We start from the raw sequence: 19,320 nt of genomic DNA, 5'->3' as shown, positions 1-19,320 counted from the left end.
ATGAAAAGGAAGAGCTTTAGCAAACACGTTTGTTGGTGGGTTTGATTTTGCCTCTGAGGGTGTTTCTGTACCTCAGGTCACTCCTTGTCCCCTAAGCACTGAATTACAGGACAAGGTGCCTCAGGTGGGGATCTGGCTGGGGGCTTTCCCTTTGTTTTCTCTGTTATCCCCCTTTAAAAATTGTTCTCCCCATGCAGCCAAAGCCAGAGGAGAACCCCACAGCTCCCAGCTCTTCCACTCCTGTGCTCAAGCCCTGGTCAATGCTTCCTCCTATGGGCTGCTGGGCTCAAGTTCAGCACTAAGGACACGGAGCTGCTGCTGCTCTCACAGCTGAGTTCCACCATGCCCTAAAGATCAAGGGAAATTATCAACTTCATGCTGTAAAGGATGAATCTGGAGCTTTGTTTTCCATAGCACTGACCCTCTCTGCAAGCCTGGGCACAGGAGATGGCAAAGAGCATGGAGCCTCACCTCACCCAAGCCTGCATCACCCTTTTCCCACCAAACATTTGCTCCCTCCCTCAGGTGAAGCCACTTTAGAGCTGTTTTACAAGTGGATTTCACTAGAACTGGGAAAAATTCCCAAGCAATCCAGGGAAAACACGGGAGCCTTTGTTCCCTGGCATCTCCCCCTTCCTGCCCTTGTGCTTCCATGGGAAGCCCAGTAGCAGCCATGGTCCTGCCACCACCAGGGCAGGTCACTCAGGCTTTGCCCTCACATCACCTGCCTGAAACACCCTCAGCTTCAGTTGTTTAGCTTCAATTACTGCCCAAAACGATGCCATGGAGATGCTTGGCAACCTCCAACCCTGCTGCCCGAGGAGCTCCCCACCAATCATGACCATGTTTCATCTTTTCTGTTAAAAAAACATAATCCAAAGTGGTTTTGAAACGTGGGGCAGGGACCTCTTGGGCCCCTGCAAACAAGACAGGGAGGGTTTGAGTGGGAAATGTGTCACCAGGTGGGTGACACCTGGTCAGCTGCCCCCACTGTGGCCAGCCCTCCACAAACATCCCCCCCAAACACACATGGTGAGGATGTGCAGCCCCTGCACCCACGGGTGACTCGAGGGGCCACTCAGGAGCTCACCCAGGTCTGCTCACAAGGAGTGGGGAAAGGTCTATGTGGGCATCAGGACCTTGTCCAGAGAAGTAAGGGGCAGCATTGGTGGGGTTACATGGGTTGGTCTGTGGGTCACACAACTGCCTTGAGTCCCTCCTCTGCCTCTGCTCGCCCCGGGGTGCTGAGTGGAGCCAGAAGTTCCACCCCAGCCATGGAGGGGCAGCATCCCCAGATCCCAACAGGGCTGCTGGCCCCAGCTGGGCGTGGGGAGGGAAGAAGGAAGAAATCAGCTCCCTTGTTGCTTGAGCTCTGACACGGTGCCCTGGTTTGTCTTCATGCTGAGGAAAACCAACAGACACCCAAGCACTTGGGTTTGCCAGGAGATGAGGAGCGTGTTGGCAGAGCCAGAGTGGCCATCAAAAATGCAAGAGGAGCAGGGGGGTGGAAAGAGCAGAGGAGATGAGACTCATGGAGTTATCTGGGGCATGGAAGAAAACCATCAGCCCAGCAAAAATGTGAGAGGAGGTGAAAACAGTGGGGAAAAACAAGGTTTATGATTTATTGATCACACTGTTTTATGTTTAAAGAGCATCATGCTGCTGAGGGCCAGGAGCCTGCCTGCCTGGGGGGTACCCAGAGCTCCTCCTGGCAGGGAATTCTTCATTCTGAGGGTGGTGAGAGCCTGGCCCAGGTTGCCCAGGGAAGCTGTGGCTGCCCCATCCCTGGCAGTGCTGAAGGGCAGGTTGGATGGGGCTTGGAGCAGCCTGGGCTGCTGGGAGGTGTCCCTGCCCATGCAGGGGTGGGACTGGATGGGCTTTAAGGTCCCTTCCACCCCAAACCATTCAAAATCCTCGCAGTCTTGCAGCTTCATGGGACAGGAAAGCAATGAAAACTCAGGTCTAAATTCTCCCAGGAGATCCAGGACATACCAGGAATTGAATTCCCCCTCTGGTGTAGCAGGGCAGGTCCCTCCTGGCTGAGGGACAGGACCAAGGATGCTGGAGCATCTTGCAGGGCCCTGTGAGCTCGTTTGTTCCTGCTGGTCCAGGGCAGCAGCCCTGTGCTGGGGGCTGTATCCAGCTGGGAGCTCCAGCAGGACCTGGATTCTGGTCTAAAGTGTGTCCCAAGGTGTTGCAGGGAACCAGCACGAGGCTTCCTTCATGCTGAAATCTCAATTATGCATCATGATTAAGCCTCATGCTTAATGAGGGCACATGCTGAGCCATTAGCATCCTGCCCATCTCCTAAACAAACCTCTCCTGAGCCCCTTTGCTCAAGGAGGAGGAGTTGGGTGCCAGCACCTGGCCAGAGACCAGACCTCACGTTTCTGCTCAGCTCTCTGACCCTCTTCAAGGACCCAAAGGGGAACCAGGGGCAATTTTCCCTGCTCTGCCCTGGGTTCCCCTGCAGCTGCACCTGCAGCCTTTGCCCCGGGGGTTTCCTGCCCTGCCCTGCCCTCAGCCCAGCTTTGCTCAGGTCCTTCAGGCTTCCTGTTTTTCTCTCTCAGCTTTCATTTCAGCAGCAGCCCCGTTTCCTGCTCCGAGGCTTCTCAGCACCCCGAGCCCACAGCCCAGCAGGACGTGGCAGGTAAAAAGCCTTTGAGCTCCACGAACCCTCACTGCTGGGGGCTGGGGGGGATGCAGGAGCTGCCAACACCCCAGGAAAGGTTCACTGATGTCTCTGAGCCTTGCAGGGTGTCTGCACAGCAGGGCAGGGGGTGGCAAACAGCGTTTCCATCCCATTCATGGACAGGGCTCTGCTCGGCCACTGGGGCTTCCCATCCTTCCCAGGGGCTGCTATCAATGAATTATAAAGCTAAAAATATACACTTAAATAACTGTGAATTATTTAAGAGCAGCAGCGATGGTGGTGGGGGGGGGTTTGTGCAGGGAAGGGGAAGCCAGGAGAGCCCAGGGAGGGGCTGCACCCCCAGGGCTGCTGTGGGGGCAGAGGCACTGGAGCAGTTACTGCCTTGGTTGGTTTGGCTTTTGGGGTGAATTTTTATTTTTTTTAAATTGATTTAGTCTCTTTTTTTGGGTGCAGCCACCATAGAACAAGTTTAAATCATTGTGGATGTGATGTGAGGTTGAGGGGTGGCTGTGGGGAGGGAGCTGAGCCCCATCACCCTGGGGGGGCTGAGCCCCATCACCCTGGGGAGGCTGGGGGAGCTGAGCCCCATCGCCCTGGGGGGGCTGAGCCCCATTACCCTGGGGGAGCTGGGGGAGCTGAGCCCCATCACCCTGGGGGGGCTGAGCCCCATCACCCTGGGGCAGGAACTGCTGAAGGTTTTGTTTCCGTTCCTTGCAGAGCACCCAGTAGGTTTCAATAACAACGAATTTCGCTTAGAAAACCTTCAAGGCTCGTGTTACAAACGTTGCTGTTTCCCTCCAGCTCTGTGCTGGCATTTACCCCCCAGTCCCTACTCCAATACCTGCACTAGGTGTAACTTCTGAGCTGCAGCCTCTTGGCTGCCCTGGAGCTGCTGGCTGTTCCTGCTGCAGGGACACGGGCTGTCAGCCCCTGCCTGGCCCTGCTGGGGTGACCTACAGGGCACAAACATCTCCAGGGCTCCTCCCCCTCTGACCAGCCAACGGACAACTTTCCATTAGGAAAACTGTGGGTTTTGCAAAAAAAACCCCAACAAACCCAACCCCACACCAAGCAACCCCAAAGCAGTTTGGGTTGAACTGAATCAGAGAACCTCAGAACCTGGGAGTGAGCTGCCCCATCCCTGGCAGTGTTGAAGGGCAGGTTGGATGGGGCTTGGAGCAGCCTGGGCTGCTGGGAGGTGTCCCTGCCCATGCAGGGGTGGGACTGGATGGGCTTTAAGGTCCCTTCCACCCCAAACCATTCAAAATCCTCGCAGTCTTGCAGCTTCATGGGACAGGAAAGCAATGAAAACTCAGGTCTAAATTCTCCCAGGAGATCCGGGACACACCAGGAATTGAATTCCCCCTCTGGTGTAGCAGGGCAGGTCCCTCCTGGCTGAGGGACAGGACCAAGGATGCTGGAGCATCTTGCAGGGCCCTGTGAGCTCTTTTGTTCCTGCTGGTCCAGGGCAGCAGCCCTGTGCTGGGGGCTGTATCCAGCTGGGAGCTCCAGCAGGACCTGGATTCTGGTCTAAAGTGTGTCCCAAGGTGTTGCAGGGAACCAGCACGAGGCTTCCTTCATGCTGAAATCTCAATTATGCATCATGATTAAGCCTCATGCTTAATGAGGGCACATGCTGAGCCATTAGCATCCTGCCCATCTCCTAAACAAACCTCTCCTGAGCCCCTTTGCTCAAGGAGGAGGAGTTGGGTGCCAGCACCTGGCCAGAGACCAGACCTCACGTTTCTGCTCAGCTCTCTGACCCTCTTCAAGGACCCAAAGGGGAACCAGGGGCAATTTTCCCTGCTCTGCCCTGGGTTCCCCTGCAGCTGCACCTGCAGCCTTTGCCCCGGGGGTTTCCTGCCCTGCCCTGCCCTCAGCCCAGCTTTGCTCAGGTCCTTCAGGCTTCCTGTTTTTCTCTCTCAGCTTTCATTTCAGCAGCAGCCCCGTTTCCTGCTCCGAGGCTTCTCAGCACCCCGAGCCCACAGCCCAGCAGGACGTGGCAGGTAAAAAGCCTTTGAGCTCCACGAACCCTCACTGCTGGGGGCTGGGGGGGATGCAGGAGCTGCCAACACCCCAGGAAAGGTTCACTGATGTCTCTGAGCCTTGCAGGGTGTCTGCACAGCAGGGCAGGGGGTGGCAAACAGCGTTTCCATCCCATTCATGGACAGGGCTCTGCTCGGCCACTGGGGCTTCCCATCCTTCCCAGGGGCTGCTATCAATGAATTATAAAGCTAAAAATATACACTTAAATAACTGTGAATTATTTAAGAGCAGCAGCGATGGTGGTGGGGGGGTTTGTGCAGGGAAGGGGAAGCCAGGAGAGCCCAGGGAGGGGCTGCACCCCCAGGGCTGCTGTGGGGGCAGAGGCACTGGAGCAGTTACTGCCTTGGTTGGTTTGGCTTTTGGGGTGAATTTTTATTTTTTTTAAATTGATTTAGTCTCTTTTTTTGGGTGCAGCCACCATAGAACAAGTTTAAATCATTGTGGATGTGATGTGAGGTTGAGGGGTGGCTGTGGGGAGGGAGCTGAGCCCCATCACCCTGGGGGGGCTGAGCCCCATCACCCTGGGGAGGCTGAGCCCCATCACCCTGGGGGGGCTGAGCCCCATCACCCTGGGGAGGCTGGGGGAGCTGAGCCCCATCACCCTGGGGGGGCTGAGCCCCATTACCCTGGGGGAGCTGGGGGCGCTGAGCCGGGGAGCTGGGGGAGCTGAGCCCCATCACCCTGGGGGGGCTGAGCCCCATCACCCTGGGGCAGGAACTGCTGAAGGTTTTGTTTCCGTTCCTTGCAGAGCACCCAGTAGGTTTCAATAACAACGAATTTCGCTTAGAAAACCTTCAAGGCTCGTGTTACAAACGTTGCTGTTTCCCTCCAGCTCTGTGCTGGCATTTACCCCCCAGTCCCTACTCCAATACCTGCACTAGGTGTAACTTCTGAGCTCCAGCCTCTTGGCTGCCCTGGAGCAGCTGGCTGTTCCTGCTGCAGGGACACGGGCTGTCAGCCCCTGCCTGGCCCTGCTGGGGTGACCTACAGGGCACAAACATCTCCAGGGCTCCTCCCCCTCTGACCAGCCAACGGACAACTTTCCATTAGGAAAACTGTGGGTTTTGCAAAAAAAACCCCAACAAACCCAACCCCACACCAAGCAACCCCAAAGCAGTTTGGGTTGAACTGAATCAGAGAACCTCAGAACCTGGGAGTGAATCGTGTTGCTCCTTCAGCCCAGCACTGGGCTGAGCTTGCTGGGGCTCTCTGGAGGCTGCATGTGGCCACCACCCTTGGTGGCCCCAGTGGCAGGAGCCTCCTGCAGCACCCGAGGTGCTCAGAGCAGCATCTGCAAGGGAGCAGCTGGGGAAGGTCCTGTGGGCAAGGCTCCCTTCTTACTGCACTTCCCTCCTCTGTGAAGTGTTTGCCCTGCTCCTCTTGCAAGGTGCCCTGGGCTCAGCTCTCCGGCCCGTTTGTGTCCCGCAGGAGGTGCCAGGGGGAGGCACAGGCAGCTGCCACCTGCAGGGACCCCCATGGCTTCTCTCTGGAGCTGGCTGGAGAAGGACCTGTTCCACCCACAGAGAACAAGGCTGCTGGGAAGTGTTCGTGTCTGGAAGGCAGGGAAGAAGAAGAAGATGTCCATCCTCTGCCTTGTGGGTGAGAGCCCTGGGGGGGGGCAGTTTGAGTTGCAAACCCAGGCAGGTTTCTTGCAGTTCCAAGTCAAAGAGTTTGGTGGCTCTTTGCCTAACCTGGGAGAAGAGACAGGACCACTCCTTGGAATGCTGCGTTTCAAGGTGCCGTGAAGGAGATCTCAGTCCAGAGAGAGGAGCTGTGCCACATCCATGTGGCAAGAGCTGGCAACCAAAGCCCAGGTTCCCTGTGCCAGGTGCCCCTGGGCTGGCTGCAGAGGGCTGGGTCTGCAGGGCTGCTCCCTCCACCACTGCAAGGTCCTTGGTTCTTCCCATGTGCACCAGACCTGTCATTAGAGGTCAGCAACAACCCGTTCTGATGGGCACAGCTCCTCCCCTGCTCCAGGGGAGGTTTCCACAGCACTCGGACACTTCAGGGTCCAAAGGTCGGAGCCGCAGCCTCTTGGCTGCCCTGGAGCTGCTGGCTGTTCCTGCTGCAGGGACACGGGCTGTCAGCCCCTGCCTGGCCCTGCTGGGGTGACCTACAGGGCACAAACATCTCCAGGGCTCCTCCCCCTCTGACCAGCCAACGGACAACTTTCCATTAGGAAAACTGTGGGTTTTGCAAAAAAAACCCCAACAAACCCAACCCCACACCAAGCAACCCCAAAGCAGTTTGGGTTGAACTGAATCAGAGAACCTCAGAACCTGGGAGTGAATCGTGTTGCTCCTTCAGCCCAGCACTGGGCTGAGCTTGCTGGGGCTCTCTGGAGGCTGCATGTGGCCACCACCCTTGGTGGCCCCAGTGGCAGGAGCCTCCTGCAGCACCAGAGCTGCTCAGAGCAGCATCTGCAAGGGAGCAGCTGGGGAAGGTCCTGTGGGCAAGGCTCCCTTCTTACTGCACTTCCCTCCTCTGTGAAGTGTTTGCCCTGCTCCTCTTGCAAGGTGCCCTGGGCTCAGCTCTCCGGCCCGTTTGTGTCCCACAGGAGGTGCCAGGGGGAGGCACAGGCAGCTGCCACCTGCAGGGACCCCCATGGCTTCTCTCTGGAGCTGGCTGGAGAAGGACCTGTTCCACCCACAGAGAACAAGGCTGCTGGGAAGTGTTCGTGTCTGGAAGGCAGGGAAGAAGAAGAAGATGTCCATCCTCTGCCTTGTGGGTGAGAGCCCTGGGGGGGGGCAGTTTGAGTTGCAAACCCAGGCAGGTTTCTTGCAGTTCCAAGTCAAAGAGTTTGGTGGCTCTTTGCCTAACCTGGGAGAAGAGACAGGACCACTCCTTGGAATGCTGCGTTTCAAGGTGCCGTGAAGGAGATCTCAGTCCAGAGAGAGGAGCTGTGCCACATCCATGTGGCAAGAGCTGGCAACCAAAGCCCAGGTTCCCTGTGCCAGGTGCCCCTGGGCTGGCTGCAGAGGGCTGGGTCTGCAGGGCTGCTCCCTCCACCACTGCAAGGTCCTTGGTTCTTCCCATGTGCACCAGACCTGTCATTAGAGGTCAGCAACAACCCGTTCTGATGGGCACAGCTCCTCCCCTGCTCCAGGGGAGGTTTCCACAGCACTCGGACACTTCAGGGTCCAAAGGTGCAAGTTCTTGGGGAAAAGTCCCATCTGCTTTGGTTTGTGCTTCTCTGGTGCCTCCATCACTCCTGGGTTGTTGTTAGTGTCCATTTTTTTTTACAAATGAACAGGGAAAATACTTTCCTGCCACTGAACTTCCAGCCAGTGTGGTCACCTGCTGCAGGGCTAATTTCTGAGCCAGTGTGACCCAAGAGATGGGTTCAGCTCCCTCTGTACTCCATGGAGGGCAGGAAGAAAAGCTCCAAGGGGTAAGGCAGCATCAGTAACTCCAAAGGGTGATGGTGCCACCCCATAAGAAGCATCTAAAGCCCCTGAGTTACCCCTGGAATTGCCCCTGTACCTAGCTCATGTGGGAGATCCACACTGGGATAACCAGCACGATGTTCAGGGAGCTTCTCCAGATGAACCAGAAAGGTGACTGTCCCCTCCTGTGCACTGTCCTAACAATGATGCTGTGGGTTGTTTTTTGTTGGGTTTTTTTCCTGCCCCTCACCCCCAGTGGACACGTCCAGGCCAACGAGGCCATTTCTGGTGAAGGTGAAGGCAGACAGAGGAGAGCAGCACAAGGTGACTGCCCGGTGGCCTTTGGCAGAGCTCAAGCTGGTGGATGGCAAGACTCCCAGCCAGGTAGGATGGGTTTTCCTTCTGTAACAAAGGGCAGAGCTGGTGGGGGGGGGAGAGAGGTGAATATGAAGCTGGAGAGACACAAGGCAGGATCCACAGGGAGGTCTGGGGCCTCTGGAGCTCAGTCCTTGTGTGTGTGGTTTCCAGCACAGGACTGACCAGCCTGGGTGACACCAATTTTGAGGAAACAACCACCACACACACAAAAAAAAAGAAGAGTAAAATCAAAGAATAATTGACTCTTTTTGCTTGGGAAAGACCCTTAGGATCACAGAGTCCAGCCATTAACCCAACTCTACCAAGTCCACTGCTAAACCTTGTCCCTCAGCACCACATCTATGGGGCTTGGAAACACCTCCAGGGCTGGTGATTCAGACATCTCCCTGGGCAGCCTGTTCCACTGCTTGATAACTCTTTAAGTGAAGAAGTTTCTCCTGCTATCCAGTCTAAACCTCCCCTGGCACCACTTGGGGCCATTTCCTCCTGTTCTATTGCTTGTTAGGTGGGAGAAGAGACCAACCCCCCTCTCCCTACACCTTCCTCCCAGGTAGAAGCCCTTTGCTTTCCTGTGCCACCAGGGCTGGCAGAGCCTCCTTCAAGCAATCCTGCTTCTGGGCTTTGCTTCTGGGTTTGGTTTATTTTTTGGGGTGTTCCCAGTTCTTCAGTGAAGAGAGGTTGGGGATTTCAGGTGGGATGAGGTTCTGCAGCAGGAGGCAGGGTGGGTGCTGAGCTTACCCCACCCTCTTCACTCCAGGTGGTTGCAGCTTTCTCATTCAGCACATGGGGACCCTGCAGGGCTCTGGCTCTGGAGGTGCCAACACTGTGAACAAGTTCAAAAAAACCATGAGAGGAGATGAGGGACAGCAGGTCCTTAAAGGGCTGTTAAAGACAGAGCTGGGGACGTGTGGCTCAGGGAGCTGCTGGGGGTGACAGGGGATCCTGAAGGCAAAACAACCCTGGGCTTGCCCTTTGGATGCTTTGTCTCCCAAGCATCTGACACTGACCTCTGTCAAAATCCATCCCAGTTCCTCCCCCAGACCAAGAGGGGGGGATTTACAGATCAGGATGCTGGGACCGGTTGGTTCCTTGGATGCCATGGGTGTCCTGGTGTCCACTTCCAGGGTCAGAACTGCTGTGCATCCTTTTCTCCCCAGTGCCCTGTGCCAGTCTCAGTTCACAACGTGTCCTCCTGGAGCCTCCAAAGGCCCCAAAGCCTGGAGCTGCAGCCTCCAGGAGCACCTCCCTCCTCCACCCAGGAGGTGTTTCCACATCAGCACCTGCCACTAAACCCTGCTGCAAACCTGTGCTGAGGGCACCTGGTGTGGCAAGGGGCAGATCATCCAGGTGCTAATGAGGTGCAACCTTCCAGGCCAGCCTGGATTTTGACCTGCAGCTCGAGAAGGTTTACAAGTGGACAGCTGGCAGCTTTGATGAGAAGAAAGCCTTCATCAGGTGCTTGTGGAAGCTGAACCACCGGTTCCTTGCCAGCTCTGTCACCTTTGTCAACGTCCCCTCCTGTGCAGCAGAAGGTAACCAGTGTCCTTGTCACCCTGGGAGTGGTTGGGGCTCTTGGCATCTTCGCTGTCACCGCTTGAGGGAGGTGAATAAACTTCACAGGGTGAACGTGGATGATGGGAGAGGCTGAGGTGGGCACCAGGGAGAGGGAAGCAGGAGGATCCACCTTGTGTGTCTTGGATCTGATGCATCTGCTGAGCCCCCCCATGGGGGTGCAGTGCCAGGCTGGGGGGAGTAGAGACAAGCTGATCTCCAGAGATGCTGCTGTGCCCTGGGCTGGGGAGCAGGGACGTGGCTGGGCTGCCTGGTGACACTGCCCAGCACCACAGCAACACCTACAGAGATCTGAGGGCAGGAAAATTTCTCTCCATCACATGCCTGTCAGTACACCTGAGCAGAATCAGCCTCTCCATCTCTGGAGTTTGTCTCAGCTTTGTAGAGCAAATGCATCAACGTGCCCCAACACCAGATCCTGCAGAGAGGAGCAGGTAAAACCACAACCAGAGCTCAAATCAAATCTCAATCATCCCTTTTATCCCTCTTACAAAGCTGACCCTTTGTCCCACCCACCTCCTTCTTTGCTCCATCCCATGATCCTGTTCCAACTGAGCAGCAGCCTGAGACCACTGCACTCAAGTCACTTGGACTCAGTGGAGCCCCTGGGGCTGATGTTGGTGGGGTTAACAAAATACCTAGAAGGCTTTGGCCACCTCCACATCTTCTTCTGTCCATGCAGGGAGACAAAGGCCCCAAGAAGACAGGAAAGACATGTCAGGGCCAGAGAGCCCCGAGGAGCTCAGCAGGTACCAGGAGATGACACCAAAGGAAGCTGCTGACCTGTTGAAGCTGATGGAGGAGTATGAGCCCCTGGTCAGCAATGCTGTGGCCTTCACAGAGCAGCTGAGCAATGACCTCCAGGTGCTGGATCAGGTAAGGTGACCCAGCTGGGGAGAAGGTGCCAGGCATGCAGGAGCACTGCATAGAGTCTCTGGGTATCAGCAGCTCTTTCATTTGCTGTGAGCACTTGATCTGGAGGTGATCTGGGTGTTGTGCTCCTTCAGCTCAGAAGGCATCTCACCTGCAAGTCAGGAGGACACTCCTGCTCCCCTCTCCAGGGTCAGTGTTTGTCCTGCTCTGGATCAAACCTGCCTCTGCTGAGCTTTCTGCCCCTAGATGTTGTCTTGGGTGCCCCAGGGACAGATGAAGCCCAGTGCTGGCTTTGCAAAGGAGCAGAACAAAGCAGTGGCACAGGGAAGCTGCAGGGAAGGACACGGAGCCCGTGTTGGACACGTTACAGCTTCTGGGGCAGCACAGGGGTGGGCAAAGGGAAGTGGGGTGCTGGGGGGTGGCTGAGGGGGGCAGGTGAGACCAGGCAGCTCCAGGAGCTCCTTCACACTGTACAGAAAGTCTCTGTGTCCCACACAGTGGGAACGAGGACCATCCTGTCTGTAGGCACCAGTGCAGGAGGAAGAACGTCCTAAAACATATGAGAAACCACAAAGTCTGGATCCAGCTCCTGCAGCTCCAGTATGTGCTGTGTTCCCAACTGGTGCTAGTATATGACTCATTACACTTGGAAACTTAGTTCATCTGGAAGACAAACTCCTGAGCTCTGCTCCTGGCAAGTCCTGCAGGCACTTGGTGACTGTTTCCCAGCTGTAAAACGCCCTGGAGAGCAGCTAATAAATCTCCATTAAGTTATTTGAGATGAAAGGCCCCAAATACATTATTTTAATGCCCTCTAATGACTAAATGTCACTTATTGCTAATCCAAATTAATTAATGAGATGTTTCTACTTCTCGGGTTTAATCTGGTGATACCAAGTGTGATGAACCCCAGGGAGGCAGAGTGGCACATGCATACATTGAAAGGGTTTGTCCTCCCATCCCAGTGGTAACACCTTGTCCTCCTCTTCCCACCCTGATGCAGCCCAGCAGCTCTGGGCACAGCCAGCCAGGCCTGCCCTGCTGCTGGGGAAGGAAGCATGGCCAGGACACCTGCAGGGCTGAGCTTCACATTGATATTCCAACACTTGCAGGGTCCCAGCAGCTGCTGGGGGGGCTCCTGGCAGTTCTGTGCCACCTCCAGCAGGAGAGCCACTGCCTTCCCTTCCCAGTGATGCTCTGCAGAGCCCTTCCCAGCAGCTGGTGCCCTGCTGGTGTCACTGGTGATGCTTTGCTCCAGCCAACCTTCCTTGTGTCCATGAAGCCCTAATGAGACAATCTGAAGGGCTGGTGGTGACCAGCTGCTGGGAGGCTGATGGCTGTAATTTAGGAACATTTAATAAATGTGAAGCTCCCTGGAGTGGGCTGGAAACCAGCAGTCTGGGAGAGGGGCTGTTTGCTGCAGCTCAGCTTTATCCCAGCAGCCACCCAGGTGGAAAAAGAAAGTCCTTCCACAGGGACTGCAGCTGGAACCTGGGCCACTGGGAGGTGACCCTGCCCATGGCAGGGCTTGGAACTACATGGTCTTTAATGTCCCTTCCAGACCAGTCTGAGACTCTCTGATGACTCTGCCCAGCAGCTGCTCTGCCTTCAGACACATTTCTAGTTTGGAGCACAGAGGTCCAGGCCACAGTTACCTACCTTGGGCTGACAAGACTTGGCTTCTCCTCCTCCCAGCACGTCCCACCCGTGAGCAGAGCCTGGGAGGGCAGGAGCTTCTGTTCTTCCTCATGTACTGGAAAAGCTGTTGGATAATTGAAATATCAGAAAAGACCAACTTCTTTCAAAGTGTTATTAATGGGCAGAAAGCCTGGGAGCCTCCCAGGCCTCTGGCTGGTGGTTGTTTTCTTTGCTATCCTGCAGGGGCCCTGAGAACAAAAACATTCCCACTTGGCAGCAGTTGGTGGCCAGTGGAGCTTGTCAGCAGCCCCCAGCACATGGTGGTTTCTCTGCCACCTGTCAAAACAAGCACCTGAGACCTCCCTGGCCAACCCCAGCCTGCAGTTTCTGCCCTGGAGACACAGACACGTGTGTCCCACGTGTTTCAGCTGGTTGTGAATTCCATGGCTGGAGCAGCTCAGGTGGTGCCACCCGGGCAGCAGGGGCAGTGCCTGGAGCTGGGCTGGATGTACAGGGATGGGCACCTGGCATGGCCAGGGTCTGCACAAGTGCCTGGGAGCCAGGCAGGAGCAGGCAGTGCTGGCAAGGTCTGGCACAGCTCCTTGCAGACAGTGGGGGATGGAACCATAGGGTTGTTTTGGTTGGAAAAGACACCTAAGATCACCCAGTCCAACCCTTCCCCCAGCCCTGCCAAGGCCACCCCTGCCCCGTGTTCCTCAGCACCACATCTACAGGGCTTGGGAATCCTTCCAGGGATGGGGACTCCCCCCCTGCCCTGGGCAGCCTGGGCCTGACAACCCTTGCCAGGAAGAAATTGTTCCCAAGATCCAACCTCAGCCTCCCCTGACACAACCTGAGAACCATTCCTCTTGTTTTGTTCCTTGGGAGGAGAGACCAACCCTTCCTTGCTCCAACCTCCTTTCTGGGAGTTGCAGAGAGCAAGAAGGTCTCTCCTGGAGGACCCAAATCCTCAGGGAAGTTCCCCAGAGTGGGGATGGAGGGTTGGAGACTCCCTGCAGTGCCCACTTGGAGCTGTCCTAGTACACAGAGGAACAAGGGGGGGCAGAAGCCAGCAGGGCTTGGTTTCCTCTCCAAGCCTACAAAGACAGCATCATGGTGGGATTTGCCCAGTGACTCCACAGAATCCCCTTTGCTGTGGCAGATGAAACTCCTGAGAGAAACCACCTTGCTCAGGGCAGGGTTTTGTTCTGACCTGGCACTTGTGACCTGCAGGTGGTTCCTGATGTGTAACCAAGCTCAGAGATTGACCCTGTGCAGATGGTGATGCAGGAGAGCTGCAGCTCAAGCAGCATCTTGCACGTTGTCAGGGCAGGGTCTCTGCTTTGGCTCAGGAGGGTGAAGGTCTGGATATTTGGCTCTGAGATGGTGGTGACCAGTCCCTGCTGAAGCCTTCTGCTTCTCCATTCCACAGGCCAACCTCAAAGCCATGATCTCCTCTGAGAAGCAGGTGACACAGCTGATGAACTCTATTGATGAGGCCCTGGCAGAGGTGGCCACAGTGGAGGAGACCTTGCAGACCTATGACGAGTCCCTGGGGAGTGTGAAGCAGCAGATGGACCACATCCACCAGGAGAACTCCTTGCTCCATCGCATCATTTCCAACAGGAGGAGGCTGTGGGAGGAGCTCCTCTTCCTCACAGTACGTGGGCTGCAGACACAGACCCCTCCAGCTGGGCAGTCTGCTAGAAGAGAACTTCCCGTGAGCCTGGAACACTCTGTGGTGTCTGCCAAGGCTTCAGAGCTTCTCCAGGCTAGAAATGAGGGGCTTTATGGTCTGGTTGAGGGCTGCAGGAGGTCTCCCTGGCAGCTGAAGGCAGCACTTGGGCTATTTCAAGCCAAGTGGGATGAGAAGGTGGCCATGCTTCTACCTGTCCTCTTCTGGCTTTTTATTTCAGACCAGCCTCAGTCTCAGCAGGGAACACTGTGATGTCCTGAGCCAGGCAGACCTTTCCAGCCCCAGTGGAGTAGAAGCCTGCAGTGCTGCAGCAGCAGCTTTGTCCAGCTGCATGGACACCCAGGTCCAGCCTGGTGAGTGGAGAGCAGAGCTTTGGGTCTGCAGATGGACCTGCTGAAGCCAGAGGGAATGTTCCCAGGAACTGGCTCTCATGCCTGCTGGGCAGGGCAATGTGGGAAGGGAATAGAAGCAGGGATGGGTTTGGGAAGCCCAGCAGCAGCCCTGAGCTGGGGGACAGGGTAGGGCTACATACACCATTTCTCTGCAGCTCACCCAGAGCTGTGAGCTGGGGAACCAGGCTTGCAGGGGCAGCTTCCTCCTGGAGATGGTGCTGAAGCTTTCACAGGATCAATCATCAAATTGTTTTGCTGGAAAAGACCTAAAAGACCATTGAGTCCAACCATTAACCCAACTGCACCGAGTCTGGTGCTAAACCATGTCCCTCAGGACCCCATCTAAAGGGCCTGTAAACACCTCCAGGGATGGTGACTCACCCACCTCCAGGGCAGCCTGTGCCAGGGTTTGATAACCCTGTCAGTGAAGAAGTTTCTTTGGGCAACCTGGTCTAGAAGATGTCCCCACTCATGGCAGGGGGGTTGGGATGAGCTGCTCTTGGATTGGGGTGATCTTTAAGGTCCCTTCCAACCCAAACCAGTCCATGAATCTGTGATCTCAGAACTTGCTGAAGACCTCACCTACTCGCCAGGGTGCTGAGCAGCCCGGGCTGCTCCACACCAAGGTGCCTTCTCCTTTGTTTTCCCCTCAAGGCTACAGGAAAATGCAGTCTGTGGCTGAGCAGCTGATCATGTTTGAAACCCTCAAGCAGAACTTTGAAAACTCTTTCATCAGTCACATCACGAGCATCTTTGAGCTGCAGGTGAGCTTCCCTCTTCAGGTGGCAGCTCAGATCCTGGGAGATTTGAATCTTCTGGTCAAAGAGCAGCATTGGGAGGGGGATGCCACCACGGGAGGGTTCTCTAGAAGTGTCTCCTCAAAGGTCTTTTCACATATCTTCACCCTGCCATTGCCCCCAGGTGCTCTGCTCAGCCTTGCAGAAGAGACCAGCACAGATCTGTGTCTCTCAGGTGCCCCCCATGACAGTCCTTGCTCCTCTGCTCTGGTTCAAAAGTGCTTAAAATCTTCAGCACTTTTTGCTTTAGATTTTCTTGTTTTACCTGGGGGTGGTGGTGACTCTTTCTGCTGTTTCTGTTGCTTTAGGGTAATGCTCAGGTCCCTGCCCTCGACCAGCCCAAGCTCTCTGCACCCAGCCATGAGCTCCAGCATGAGGAACTGGTGCCCTTCATCCCACTCATGTCCTGGCTGAGGAGCACCAGCCCAGTTCTGTTTGATGATCTGCCCAAGGTAGGGCTGAAATCCTCCACAAACATTGCAAACCACCCACCAGGAACAGCCCTGCCCAACTGGTGAATTTGTGGTGAGAGCCTGGTTACACCAAACCCACAGACCCAGGAGCTTCCATCTCTCAGCCCTTCTAGGAGGGCATCTGGCCAACTTGGCCACAGGGTGTTGGGGGTTCTAAGGAAGGGGCATCTTAAAGTCCTTCTTGTTTTCATGGGGATGTTGTTGAGTAACCAGGATGGTTCTTTTTATCTTCCTGAGTCTTGCTTTCTGTTTTTCATGCTGGTGTTTTGCCTTTCCAAAGGTCTTGCACAGCAAAACCTGTAGGTCCATTCCAGCTGCCATCCACTGACTTGTGTTTTAAGCAGGCAGCTGAAGCAAGAGCTGTGAAATGGGCACTGCTCAGGGAGAGGTGAGAGCCACCAGCAGCTTCTGTGTCTGTCTTGCCTTTGCAGGTCTATGCCCAGAACCTCAGCAGACTCTACAACCGAGAGATCAAAGCCTTCTTTGAACAAGCCAAAACCTTCTTGCTGGGAAGAAGAAAAGGAAGTGAGTGATTGCCAGAGGTGGCTTTTGTACTGGGGTTTATTTGCAAGTAGGGAGCACAATGACCCTCCTCTATCACAGGTGAATCCCCCACATTTTGTGCCATCAAGTGACTGTTCCCTCCAGGGTCTGGCTCTGCTCCTGGCAGCCCATGGTGAAGCTGACCCAGCTGTACAGCAGGACGTGTTGGTGGGAGCCTTGGCTCTGAGTCTTGCCCAGTTTTGTTGAGCTGCTTCTCATAACTGTGGCTCTGACCCACCTTCCCTTCCCAGGACTCAGGAACGATGCCTGGGGGGGCTGAGCTGGTGTCCTGAGGAGCTGTAAGGGGGGCTGAGCTGGTGTCCTGGGGAGCTGTAAGGGGGGGCTGAGCTGGTGTCCTGGGGAGCTGTAAGGGGGGCTGAGCTGGTGTCCTGGGAGCTGTAAGGGGGGCTGAGCTGGTGTCCTGGGGAGCTGTAAGGGGGGCTGAGCTGGTGTCCTGGGAGCTGTAAGGGGGGCTGAGCTGGTGTCCTGGGGAGCTGTAAGGGGGGCTGAGCTGGTGTCCTGGGGAGCTGTAAGGGGGGCTGAGCTGGTGTCCTAGGACCCATAAGGGGGGGCTGAGCTGGTGTCCTGGGAGCTGTAAGGGGGGCTGAGCTGGTGTCCTGAGGAGCTGTAAGGGGGGCTGAGCTGGTGTCCTGAGGAGCTGTAAGGGGGGCTGAGCTGGTGTCCTGAGGAGCTGTAAGGGGGGCTGAGCTGGTGTCCTGAGGAGCTGTAAGGGGGGCTGAGCTGGTGTCCTGAGGAGCTGTAAGGGGGGCTGAGCTGGTGTCCTGAGGAGCTGTAAGGGGGGCTGAGCTGGTGTCCTGAGGAGCTGTAAGGGGGGCTGAGCTGGTGTCCTGAGGAGCTGTAAGGGGGGCTGAGCTGGTGTCCTGAGGAGCTGTAAGGGGGGCTGAGCTGGTGTCCTGAGGAGCTGTAAGGGGGGCTGAGCTGGTGTCCTGAGGAGCTGTAAGGGGGGCTGAGCTGGTGTCCTGGGGAGCTGTAAGGGGGGCTGAGCTGGTGTCCTGAGGAGCTGTAAGGGGGGGCCATGGGACTGCTTGGCTCACAGTCCATGTTTCATGCAAGCAGAGTTGGTCACAGACTCCTCCAGCCCTCTGCTCCTTGTAGAGATGGCTCCAAGGCTGTCCCTGAGGACATGGGTGTATTCATAGCAATATTTGGGAGAGCAGGGTGATGTCATGGTGACTGATGGGCTGTGATGTCCCAAGGTGATCACTTCACCAGAAATCGCTGCATCTGACACAAAATATTCCAGTCAGGGGTTTCTGAAGATAAAAAGAGAAGCTGATCTGTCTCCTCTGGAAGTTTTTCGATTGGGCAGGAATCACATTTTCCCCTCAGCAAAACAAAGCTGTGGGAGGGAAGGTCAGTGCCAGCTTGGCCCAGCTTGAATGTCAAGAACCTCCCTGCTGCCTCCAGCTCTGCACCTGCTGCTTCACTTGTCTCCAGACCCCAGGGCCAGAGGGTGAAGCCCAGAGAGGGGACCAGGGCCAGAGGATCCTGCTGCAGGGCTCAGCCTCCCTGGCTGTGCTGGCCCCACATGCCAGCAGCCCATGTCCATGTTCCCCAGCTGCCCTGGTGTTTGCCCATCCTTCACCTGCTGGGGTGAAGTCCATGTTCTTGTGGGGTACAAGGGGCTGCTGGGGAGCCTGGGCAGCTGGAGGGAGCCACCCTGCAGGATCCCACCATGGCACAGGATTCCCACTGCTCTGCCCCTCCAGAGCTCTTTTCCTCAAAGTTGGCCCTAAAGGGGAAGGGTGAATATCTCAGTGTCTTTCCAAAATGTGTCCCCTTTGAGGGAGGGGACAGGAGAAACTCACCTACTGATCCTTAATGGGCTTGTTCCTTTTGGAGATGTTGCTGGAAACTGAGAAACCAGACACCTCCAGAAAATATTGTTGCAGTCACCAGAAACTGCTTTTCCATGCCAGGATGACCTGCCAACCTAAAGAGCCAAGAGAGGGGGGAAAACAGGGATGAAAATCCCTCTGCTGGTTCCAGCAAGAAAAAAAAAGGAGCAACACAGTAAAAAGGATCAAAAAAGAGCTTGTGTAGAGAAGGTCAACAGGACATTATTAGTCTCCTTGTAATATAAACCCAAGGTGACAGGCAATTAAATTGGGGACATGCTGAGAAGTGGTGATAGGAAATTATTTGTGCACAGGGCTGTGAAGCTGCTGTACCTGTTGGTGCTGGAGGACCCAGGAAACGTGCAGTGAGCAGGTAACAGGCACAGGAAACAAGGCAGTAACAATGATCCCAGGGTGACAGTGAGATAAGGACTGGCTGGAGAGGCCAGCACAACCCAGAACTGTCCCCCAAGGGGCTGTCACAAATCCATGGTGTCACCCTGACTGTCCTCCCTCCTCCTGGGAGCTGCCAGGAGCACTCCATGGTTGGCTCTGGGGGATCCCCCATCCTTGGGACACTTCAGCAGCCCCCACTGCTGGGGTCAGGACACCATGGGTCCTCCATGCAGGTGGTGATGGGCTGGTGATGGCAGCACCATTCCTCTGCCTCCTTCCCAGCCCAGAGATGTGGGGCTGGGGAAGGCTCTCCCAGGGCTGCCACCACAGCTGGAAATAAAACCCTGGGACAGGACACAGGCAGCTCTCCAGGGCTGGCTGGCTTTTGCCATCCCCACCCTGCCACCCAGCCAGGGCTGGGGCTGGTCCCAGTGGATATGCCCACCCTGGCTGGGAGAAGGGCTGTACTCACCACCCTCGTCATGAGATTTTCTGGTCAGGACCAGTTTGCTGCCAACCTGCAGCTCTTTCATGCCTCAGCCATGCAGAGAAGGGCTCCAGGCTCAGCTCCTGCACCCAGCCCAGCAGGGAGGGAGGTGTCCTCTGCCTCACCTGCCA

The 19,320-nt window shown here is 56.0% G+C and overlaps 1 protein-coding gene across 1 annotated transcript in view; it reads left to right on the top strand.

Annotated features, from left to right (window-relative positions):
• Positions 1 to 7,303: 7,303 nt before the first annotated feature.
• LOC104393922 (exocyst complex component 1-like) overlaps positions 7,304 to 19,320 on the top strand; it is a 24,445-nt gene continuing 12,428 nt past the window's right edge. Inside the window, exons 1-9 of the mRNA XM_010003451.1 lie at positions 7,304 to 7,427; positions 8,342 to 8,469; positions 9,836 to 9,995; positions 10,718 to 10,911; positions 13,979 to 14,206; positions 14,463 to 14,595; positions 15,289 to 15,398; positions 15,740 to 15,883; positions 16,336 to 16,429. Of these exons, the coding sequence (XP_010001753.1) occupies positions 7,304 to 7,427; positions 8,342 to 8,469; positions 9,836 to 9,995; positions 10,718 to 10,911; positions 13,979 to 14,206; positions 14,463 to 14,595; positions 15,289 to 15,398; positions 15,740 to 15,883; positions 16,336 to 16,429 (1,315 nt within the window). The remainder of the gene's footprint in view (positions 7,428 to 8,341; positions 8,470 to 9,835; positions 9,996 to 10,717; positions 10,912 to 13,978; positions 14,207 to 14,462; positions 14,596 to 15,288; positions 15,399 to 15,739; positions 15,884 to 16,335; positions 16,430 to 19,320) is intronic.

The sequence above is a fragment of the Chaetura pelagica genome, unplaced genomic scaffold, assembly GCF_000747805.2.
Source record: "Chaetura pelagica isolate M959 unplaced genomic scaffold, ChaPel_1.0 scaffold938, whole genome shotgun sequence".
NCBI lineage: Eukaryota > Metazoa > Chordata > Aves > Apodiformes > Apodidae > Chaetura > Chaetura pelagica.
This window is presented reverse-complemented; position numbering and strand designations above follow the sequence as displayed.